This window comes from Scyliorhinus canicula, chromosome 26, assembly GCF_902713615.1.
Source record: "Scyliorhinus canicula chromosome 26, sScyCan1.1, whole genome shotgun sequence".
NCBI classification, from domain to species: Eukaryota; Metazoa; Chordata; class Chondrichthyes; order Carcharhiniformes; family Scyliorhinidae; genus Scyliorhinus; species Scyliorhinus canicula.
Window position 1 is genome coordinate 19,029,897 of NC_052171.1, and position 11,090 is coordinate 19,040,986.

At 48.2% G+C, this 11,090-nt stretch overlaps 1 protein-coding gene across 1 annotated transcript in view; it reads right to left on the bottom strand.

The window, feature by feature from the left end:
* LOC119957482 (anthrax toxin receptor 1-like) overlaps nucleotides 1-10,289 on the bottom strand; it is a 170,625-nt gene extending 160,336 nt beyond the window's left edge. Inside the window, exon 1 of the mRNA XM_038785576.1 lies at nucleotides 9,989-10,289. Coding sequence (XP_038641504.1) covers nucleotides 9,989-10,095 — 107 coding nt within the window. The 5' untranslated portion in view covers nucleotides 10,096-10,289. The remainder of the gene's footprint in view (nucleotides 1-9,988) is intronic.
* Between the last annotated feature and the right edge of the window lie 801 nt (nucleotides 10,290-11,090).

The window sequence follows — 11,090 nt, forward strand, 5'->3', positions numbered from 1 at the left end:
GGTTGCTGATTGTCTTGAATTTAAATTGGCTGTTTATTTTGCAGCGGATACATACACAGGCTCTGACATTTCGGACAGTACAATGAACAAGAACAAGCCAAGGAAACAGTTGCCAAATTCCTAAAATTCACAACCCACGATCAACTCATCTCAGCGTTACCCTAAGGCAATACTGGCCGGGATACTTCTCCCAAATTCCCACCCCAAGTCAATGGATCTTGGGCTGGTCCGTTCAAATTCCTGTCCCACCCGTAGCTTCAGCCTCTGCTGCCAAGTTCAAAACTCTTCCCCGAGGAGAGGAAACAAACTCTGCCCAGCATCTGTCCCATCAAAACTCCCTCAGCTTTCAGTGAGGTCACCTCATTGTTGATGAAAGCGGGGAGCATAACCCATCCTTCTCAATGCCTCTTCATAGGACAAGCCTCTTATCCCAGGTATCCACCTCCACCCAGACAGGTATATCCTCATCCCAGCAATCCGCCTAATCCCAGACAGGTATATCCTCATCCCAGCAATCCGCCTACTCCCAGACAGGTATATCCTCATCCCAGCAATCCGCCTACTCCCTGGCAGGTATATCCTCATCCCAGCAATCCACCTACTCCCAGACAGGTATATCCTCATCCCAGCAATCCCCCTCCTCCCAGACAGGTATATCCTCATCCCAGCAATCCCCCTACTCCCAGACAGGTATATCCTCATCCCAGCAATCCACCTACTCCCAGACAGGTATATCCTCATCCCAGCAATCCACCTACTCCCAGACAGGTATATCCTCATCCCAGCAATCCGCCTACTCCCAGACAGGTATATCCTCATCCCAGCAATCCGCCTACTCCCAGACAGGTATATCCTCATCCCAGCAATCCGCCTACTCCCAGACAGGTATATCCTCATCCCAGCAATCCGCCTACTCCCAGGCAGGTATATCCTCATCCCAGCAATCCGCCTACACCCAGACAGGTATATCCTCATCCCAGCAATCCACCTACTCCCAGACAGGTATATCCTCATCCCAGCAATCCGCCTACTCCCTGGCAGGTATATCCTCATCCCAGCAATCCCCCTACTCCCAGACAGGTATATCCTCATCCCAGCAATCCCCCTACTCCCAGACAGGTATATCCTCATCCCAGCAATCCCCCTACTCCCAGACAGGTATATCCTCATCCCAGCAATCCGCCTACTCCCAGACAGGTATATCCTCATCCCAGCAATCCCCCTACTCCCAGACAGGTATATCCTCATCCCAGCAATCCGCCTACACCCAGACAGGTATATCCTCATCCCAGCAATCCACCTACTCCCAGACAGGTATATCCTCATCCCAGCAATCCGCCTACTCCCAGACAGGTATATCCTCATCCCAGCAATCCACCTACTCCCAGACAGGTATATCCTCATCCCAGCAATCCCCCTACTCCCTGGCAGGTATATCCTCATCCCAGCAATCCGCCTACTCCCAGACAGGTATATCCTCATCCCAGCAATCCCCCTACTCCCTGGCAGGTATATCCTCATCCCAGCAATCCGCCTACTCCCAGACAGGTATATCCTCATCCCAGCAATCCGCCTACTCCCAGGCAGGTATATCCTCATCCCAGCAATCCACCTACACCCAGACAGGTATATCCTCATCCCAGCAATCCACCTACACCCAGACAGGTATATCCTCATCCCAGCAATCCGCCTACTCCCAGACAGGTATATCCTCATCCCAGCAATCCACCTACTCCCAGACAGGTATATCCTCATCCCAGCAATCCACCTACTCCCAGACAGGTATATCCTCATCCCAGCAATCCGCCTACTCCCAGACAGGTATATCCTCATCCCAGCAATCCGCCTACTCCCAGACAGGTATATCCTCATCCCAGCAATCCCCCTACTCCCTGGCAGGTATATCCTCATCCCAGCAATCCCCCTACTCCCTGGCAGGTATATCCTCATCCCAGCAATCCGCCTACTCCCAGACAGGTATATCCTCATCCCAGCAATCCGCCTACTCCCAGACAGGTATATCCTCATCCCAGCAATCTGCCTACTCCCAGACAGGTATATCCTCATCCCAGCAATCCGCCTACTCCCAGACAGGTATATCCTCATCCCAGCAATCCCCCTACTCCCAGGCAGGTATATCCTCATCCCAGCAATCCGCCTACTCCCAGACAGGTATATCCTCATCCCAGCAATCCCCCTACTCCCTGGCAGGTATATCCTCATCCCAGCAATCCGCCTACTCCCAGACAGGTATATCCTCATCCCAGCAATCCCCCTACTCCCAGACAGGTATATCCTCATCCCAGCAATCCCCCTACTCCCAGACAGGTATATCCTCATCCCAGCAATCCGCCTACTCCCAGACAGGTATATCCTCATCCCAGCAATCCGCCTACTCCCAGGCGGGTATATCCTCATCCCAGCAATCCGCCTACTCCCAGACAGGTATATCATTCCTTTTGACAATGTTGTCCACAGCATTCCAGGTGTCCGATGCCCTGCACAAGTGCAGCAAAACGTTCCTGTTCTCTGGACCCCTTGCAACACATCATTTTGCCTCGCAAATTGCTTGCATTCCCTGCATGCTGCCTTGGTGAGTTTCTTGGACGAGGACAGCCAAATATGTCCGAAGGTCAATATTTCAAAGCTTCTCGTCGCTTTCTATCGTTCCCTACTGAAATGATGGTTTGAAAACATCCTGCCATTGCAGCATTTTAATGTTCATGCGCATAGAATACGCTTTTGAACATCTGCAGCCGGGATGGGAAGGACAATAGTGGAGGCCGTGAGGCAGCTGTGCTAACCACTGTGCCACCGTGCTGCCCTAAAAAAGACAAGCTTATAAAAGTTTTGTGCTTTAACGCGTGGAGCATCTGCAATAAAGCAGATGGACTAATGGGTATGATATAATCGGGATTACGGTGATGTGGCTGCAGGGTGACCAGGGATGGGAACTGAATGTTCAGTATTTAGGAAGGGTGCATGGAGAGGAAAAGGTGGTCGAGTTGCATTGGTGGTTAATGAGCAAATTAACCCAACAGTCAGGAAGGAGATTCACTCCGACAATGTGGAATCTGTATGGGTGGAGCTGAGAAATACCTCGGGGCAAAAGAAGTTGGTGGGCATCGTATATAGACCCCACTGCAGTGAGCATGTGGAAATGTCATTAAAAAGGAAATTAGAGACGCTTGCGATAAAGGAACATCTAGAATTATGGGTGATTTTAATCTGCACAGAGATTGAGCAAATTAAATTAGCCACAACACCGTAGAGGAGGAATTCCTGGGGTTTTTACGGGATGGTTTTCTGGACCAATACGTCGAGGAACCAACTTGAGAACAGACCATCCTGGATTGGGGTATTGTGTAATGAGAACGGAATCATGGCAATCTAGTTATGCGAGACCCCTTGGGGATGAGCGACCATAATATGTAAGAATTTTTCACCAAGATGGAAAGTGAAGTAGTTAATTCTGAGACTGGGGCCCTGAATCTTAATAAAGAACACTACGATGTTGTGAGGCATGAGTTGGATACGATCGATTGGGAAACGTTACTTAAAGGGTGAACAGTGAATAGGCAATGGCAAACATTCAAAGATCGCACAGGTGAAGCAACAATTGTTTATTCCTGCCCGGCATTCACGGCTTCCAAGGGAAATTGGAGATAGTGGGTGGGATTCTGTCAGCCCGGGGGCGTGCTGGCCCCCTATAGGGCCCATGTTGACGCCGTGAGGAAACGCGACAGCGTTTACTACGGCGTCACGCTTAGACTCAGGATCAGACAATCCCGCCCAGTATTCAATCCAAGGACGAAACATACAACTTGGCTGAGGAAAACAAAACAGCCCTGAGGATTAGGGACAGTTTAGAATTCAGTAAAGGAAGACCAAGGGATTGGTTAAGAACGGGAAAATAGAGTACGAGAGTCAGCTTGCAGGGAACATAAAAACTGATCGTAAAGATTTCTTTTACAATCTGTATTGTCAGAATTATTGTCAGGCTTACATTAACACTGCAATGAAGTTACCGGGAAAAGCCCCCAGTCGCCACATTCTGGTGCCTGTTCGGGTGCACGGAGGGAGAATTTAGATTGTCCAATTCACCTAACAAGCACGTCTTTCGGGACTTGTGGGAGGAATCTGGAGTATCGCACTGACACAGGGCGAACGTGCAGACTCTGCACAGACAGTGACCCAAGCCGGGGTTCGAACCTGGGACCCTGGCACTGTGAAGCAACAGTGCTAACCACTGTGCTGCTGTGTAGGTGTGTAAAGAAATAAAGTTTGGTGAAGACAGACGTAGGTCCCTTCGTAGGCAGAAACAGGGGGATGTACAACAAGGGATAACAAAATGGCGGAGCAACTAAATACATACTTTCGTTCTGTCTTCACAAATGAGGACACAAATAAGAGACCAGAAATGTTGGGGGAGTTTAGTCGGAGGCAGGAACTGAAAGAGATCAATATTAGTCAGAAATAGTGTTGGGGAAATTGATGGGTTTGATAGCTTTTGACAAAATCTTGCATGAGAGATTAATGTCTAAAATTAAAGCACATGAGTTTAGGGGTAGTGTAGTGAGATGGATAGAAAACTGGTTGGCTGACAGGAACCAAAGGGGAGGCGGAGGCATAGTGGTATTGTCACTGGACGAGTAAACCAGAGACCCAGAGTAATGCTCTGGGAACCCAGGTTCAAATCCTGCCACTGCAGGTGGTGAAATTTCAATTCAATAAAAATCTGGGATTAAAAGTCTAACGATGACCATGAAACCATTGTCACAAATGCACATCTGGTTTACCAATGCCCTTTAATGCACTATGTCCTTTTTCAAATTGGGAGGCAGCGACTAGTGACACCGCAGGGATCGGTGATGCTAGCTATTTGCAATATACATATATATAATGAGGGAAAATATCGATGAGGGAACAAAATGTAACATCTCCAAATTTCCAGATGGATGGGAGGGTGAGCTGTGAGGAGGATGCAGAGATGCTTTAGTGTATTTGGACAGGCTGAGTGAGTGGGCAAATGAATGGCAGATGTAGTATAAGTTGGATAAATGTGAGGTTATCGCTTTGGTAGCGAAAACAGGTTGGTCGATTTATTATCTGAATGGCCATAATGAAATGAAAATCGCTTATTGTCACGAGTAGGCTTCAATTAAGTAACTGTGAAAAGCCCCTGGTCACCACATTCCGGCGCCTGTTCGGGGAGGCTGGTCCGGGAATTGAACCGTGCTGCTGGCCTGCCTGGGTCTGCTTTAAAAGCCAGTGATTTAGCCCTGTGCTAAACCAGCCGCTATAATAATCGCTTATTGTCACGAGTAGGCTTCGATGAAGTTACCGTGAAAAACCCCTAGCCGCCACATTCCGGCGCCTGTTCGGGGAAAATTAGGAGGGGAATGTGCAATGAAAGCTGGGTATCATAGAAAATAGACAATATAGAACAGTACAGCACAGTATAAGCCCTTCGGCCCACGATGTTGTGCTGACCATTTATCCTCATCTAAGATCAACCTAACCTACACCCCTTAAATTTACTGCTGTCCATGTGCCTGTCTAAGAATCGCTTAAATGTTAGAATGACTCTGACTCCACCACCTCTGCTGGAGTGCATTCCACACACCCACCACTCTCTGTGAAAAGAACCGATCTCTGATCTCCAATCACCTTAAAATTATGTCCCCTCGTGACAGCCATTTCCGCCCTGGGGAAAAGTCTCTGGCTATCCACTCTACCCATGCCTCTCATCACCTTGTGCACCTCTTATCAAGTCACCTCTCTTCTTTATTCTAGCTCCCTGAACCTTTCTTCATAAGATATGTCCACCAGTCCAGGCAGCATCCTGGTAAATCTCCTCTGCACCCTCTCCAAAGCATCCACATCCTTCCTATAATGAGGCGACCAGAACTGCACACAATATCCTCGTACACTGAAGGTACGCATGCAGTAAAGAAGGTAAATGGTATGTTGGAATCCTAGTGAGATGATTCGAGTACAGGAGCTGGGATGTCCAGCTACAATTATGCAGGCCCTTGGTGAGACCAAACCTGGAGTATTGTGTGCAGTTTTGGTCCTTTTCTGTGAAAGGATTTTCTTGCTCTCGAGGGAGAGTCTCAAACCAGAGGTAGATGATTTTGGACAGAGATGAGGAGAAATGTCTTCACCCAGAGAGTGGTGAATCTGTGGAATTCATTACGACAGGAAGTAGTTGAGACCAAAATATTGTATGTTTTCAAGAAGGAGGCAATGGGGATCAAAGGATATGGCGGGAGGGGGGGGGGGGGGCAGGATCAGGCTGTTGAGTTGGATGATCAGACATAATCAGAATGAATGATGGAGTCGCTCAAAGGGTCAAATGGCCTCCTCCTGCTCCTATTTTCTCTGGTGTCCCTTCTGAGCCACGTGGTTTCGCAAAACTGAGGAGAACGAGCAAGTCCGGGATCTTCCCAAGGAAAGCGGAGAAGAAGCTCTGTGCAATTATCACTGGTGGGATCTGAACGCCCTTATTATCACCACAGACATGTGGCTGGAATTCACTCCTGTAGCTGAACACCATCATTCCAACCTGTTCATCAAAAGAAATTTCCCATCCTCGGGAATATTCTTTACTCCTGGTGTCCGCCGTGTCACTCAGAATGCGGCAGATCCCAAAACCAGGAAGTTTGTCGTGATGCCAACATTTCTGTCTGTGAGATAGTTAAGCACTGAGGTATAGAGTGCTGATCCAGTGCCAACTATAGGCTCAGCTTCGAATCCCGGCCCTGGGTCACTGTCCGTGTGGAGTTTGCACATTCTCCCCGTGTCTGCGTGGGTTTCGCCCCCACAACCCAAAGATGTGCAGATTAGGTGAATTGGCCACGCTAAATTGCCCCTTAATTGGAAAAAATAATTGGGTACTCTAAATTTATTAAAAAAAAACTATAGGCTCAGCAGATTTCCATATCGGAAAAGTGACTTTTTTTTCCCTACGCTTTATCCTGATCTCCATCTCTGGCATTCTCTATCAAACTTTGTGATCCTTTCTTGTGATGGTAGGGAAAGCCTACCTTATTTATATTTTAAAAGTTTCCCTTTTTAAGAAAATATGTCTCCTTGATGCACGATCAATGAACACAGAAACGAAGGAGTAGTCCGAATCGAAGGCTTTAATCTACAAGAAGTGAGCCCAGCAGCAGGAGTACAGAAATGGCCTGGCTGCTGGGAAACACGGGTTCTTATACCCCGTCTCGTAGGCGGAGCTATCTTCCTCTCGACCAATGAAAAGACAACACTTGGACCAATGGGCAGCGAGCCTTCTACACCAATAGCAGCTCACACTCCCAGGCACCGTAATACCCCGTCATACTACCACACTCCTTATTCAAGAAAGGATATAATTGCATTTGACAGTCCACAGAAGGTTCACGTGACAGATATATTGGGATAAAGGGTGGGGATCTTATGAGGGAAGGCTGGAGTAGGATGATGAGGTGATGTTATTGAAACATGTATAGCATCTTGACGAGCCTTGACAGGGTGGATGTTGAAACGATCTTGCCCCTTGTGGGGGAATCTCGAACCTGGGGTGGGGTGGGGAAGGGGACACAAGTTTAAAAATAAGGGGTCTCCTGTTTCAGACCGAGATTGGAAGAATGTTTTTCTCTGGGGGTCGTGAATCGTTGGAACTCGTTTGCCCAGAGAGCAGTGGAGGCAGGGTCATTGAATGATTTGAAGGTGGAGGTAGGTAGTTTCCTGACCAACCAGGGAGTCCAAGGTTAATTGGGGGTTGGCGAGAATGTGGAGTTGAGGCCATGATCCGAGAGGTCATGACCTTATTTAAACGGCTCGAGGGGCCGAATGGCACGCCCTTGCTCCGAATTCATACGTTTGTATGAAGAAAATAGTGTTGGTTTTTATACACTCAGATGAGTTTGACCACGGAAAATATACAAAACACAGGTGCAGTTGGACATCAGGACTGACTGAGGAGCTTTCTTGAATAAAAAATTGAGGAGTCCAAATCATGCCAATCGGTGCTGACAGACTGACCTCTGTAGCCCAGGAGGATGTCAGAAAATGGAGAGGACAGTGCTAAGTCAGACAGACGGACCCGCCCCCATTCTGTGATGACGACATGATCCCAATGGTCTTCATTATGCTTTTTACTAATGAAGATATATCACCAGTGTACAGCCTAAGGACAGATGTTAGGATGGAGCAGAGAAGGCTTGGGGAAGGTATAATAGAGGTGTTGAAAAACGACAAGGATTTTGAGAGTAAATGGGGAGAGATCATCCCGGCTGGTGACTGAGTTGCCAGACGTAGAAGGTAATTGCCAAAAGGGACAGGAAGAGGAAGGGCAATGAGACAAATATTTTTCTGCATGGCCAGTTGTTGTGGTATGCGATGCACTGCCTGAAAGGCTGATGGAAGCAAATTCAATAATTTATTGACGGGACATGTTGTGAAAATGCTGAATTATTGGAACAGAGTCGGAGGACTGGGAACAATTGGATAGCTCGAGTATTCCTGGAGGAACGACTGCAGTTCGATGAAGCTTTTAGTCCTTGGCCCCTTCCGTGATTTGGTATTATTGCGCATCTGCTCTGAGGAGTGCAAGACAAAAAGCTTTGACGACATGTGTCTTTTTTCAGCAGTACTCGAGTTCTGCACTGTCAAGCAACGACCTGGATAGCTCTTTCAATGCATAGGTATGCTGGGCTGAATGGCCTCTTCCCTGGCTCTTTGACCCTACGGTTACTCGTTGGGAGTCAGGTACACACTCGTCACTAGATCCAAACAGGGTCAAAACAGAGGGATCGGAATGTGCCAGCATCCACCCGAACTCCCAAGGTCAACATCTTTGGCTCATAAAGACGGCCAAGATTGCCTCGTCTTTGTTTAGCAATAATGGAGCTTTGACTCACTCCAATTTCAATCTGGAGCCGCTTCTTGTTTTTTTCTTTTTTTGGCTCCTAGAAAGGCTCTCTTGACAAGGGAGCACAGTTAAAACAAGGACGGGGGGGGGGGGGGGGGGGGGGGGGCGTGGAGGGAACACAGCTTTCGGACGGTCCTCACTGGTCGAAACATAAATCGTCAACTCTTTCTTTCGAGGCACAGCGAAACAGGACTGACCCTGATGTGGCAACCAGATGTGGACGGGGCAAAGCTTGCACAAGAAACTTGACAGTAAACTGATTACCCACACAAGTACTTGCATGGCCACGATCAGACTTTGAAAAATGGACAGCGAGGACACTCTTTGCTGCAAGCAGAAGTTTATTTTCTCGAAAATAAAGAAGCAGTTTTTCAGAACAAAATTCTAAATTGCCAACTGACGAGCAAAGCAGGAGCCCTCGGGGAGGGTGGGTGGGGGGGGGGGGGGGGGGGGGAAGAGAGGAAGTATAACATGGGAAATTCTTATTCGGTGGTTGCTGGTGGGAAAGTGAACGGTTCAGCAAGCCCACACAAATCTGCTCTTGCTTATTTTTAAAATGAGACTCCAGGAATGGGAGAGGAAGGGACAGCTGGCCTGTTTAAAGCTGTTTCTTCCCTCCCTCCCTCTCTCCCAGCCATCAGCTCGGCCAGTTTTTGTTCCCCAATCCCCAGGTTAGGTTTGGAACTGAGTGCTGATTTTAAGTTTGCTGCTCCAGCCCCTGTTTGTGGGGTGGCAGGGGGGGTGGTGGGCCCTGCCACTCCTGCTGTGGGGGGCAGAGAGCTGCCCCTCTGCAGCCACTGGGAGGGAGGGAGACACACACACACACATCTGCTCACAGCCAACAAGCTACCAACCCTTCCCAGGCACCGAGCCCTCTGTCAGCCCTATGGCTGAGCAGGAATGACAGTCATCGTTGTAGGTACCAAACCCCCAATCAGTCCCCAAATCAACACAGGCAGAATAAAACAAAAACTTTGGTCTAAAATTCCCCCCCCCCCCCCCCCCCCCCCAGACAGACAGCAGGATGATGCAGTGCACACACACACACACACACAGTGAACTACTCACTTGTCCAGCACAAAGTACAGGTCGAATCCTCCATAACACGAAGGGGTGTCGTCGCTCTGAGCGCCGCAAAGTGACAGCAGCGTCCCCAGCAACAGGTATGTGAGCATGGTGAGGGAGTGAGGGACTGAGGGAGGGGGTGAGGGACTGAGGGACAGGGCTTCCCACCGAGCTCAGCCTCTCCCTCCTCACTCACTACCTGTGTGTGTTCCGCTGGAGGAAGTCTGGCAGAATCCCGCTCCTCACTCACTCACTCACTGCTGCTCCAGGCTGACTCTCTCCCCCACACACACCATCCACAGCTTCTTCCCCTCTTCACCTTCCATCGCCACCAAGTGGCGGGAAAGCATTAAATAGGCGGGGGTGTGGTGGATGTGGGGGGGAAAACCCGCCCCGTCCTCCGCTGGGGGCGAGAAGCCCGCCCACTCACTCTTCACAGCCTTCCCTGTCCTTCCCTCAGTCTCACATCACAACAATCTTCATTGTCACAAGTACATTATAATCATAATCTTCATTGTCACAAGTACACTCATTATAATAATAATCTTCATTGTCACAAGTACATTATAATCATAATCTTCATTGTCACAAGTACATTATAATCATAATCTTCATTGTCACAAGTACATTATAATCATAATCTTCATTGTCACAAGTACATTATAATCATAATCTTCATTGTCACAAGTACATTATAATCATAATCTTCATTGTCACAAGTACACTCATTATAATAATAATCTTCATTGTCACAAGTACATTATAATCATAATCTTCATTGTCACAAGTACATTATAATCATAATCTTCATTGTCACAAGTACACTCATTATAATAATAATCTTCATTGTCACAAGTACATTATAATCATAATCTTCATTCGTGTCACAAGTACATTATAATCATAATCTTCATTGTCACAAGTACATTATAATTTGGGGGCCTCACGGTAGCATGGTGGTTAGCATCAATGCTTCACAGCTCCAGGATCCCAGGTTCGATTCCCGGCTGGGTCACTGTCTGTGTGGAGTCTGCACGTCCTCCCTGTGTGTGCGTGGGTTTCCTCCAGGTGCTCCGGTTTCCTCCCACAGTCCAAAGATGTGCGG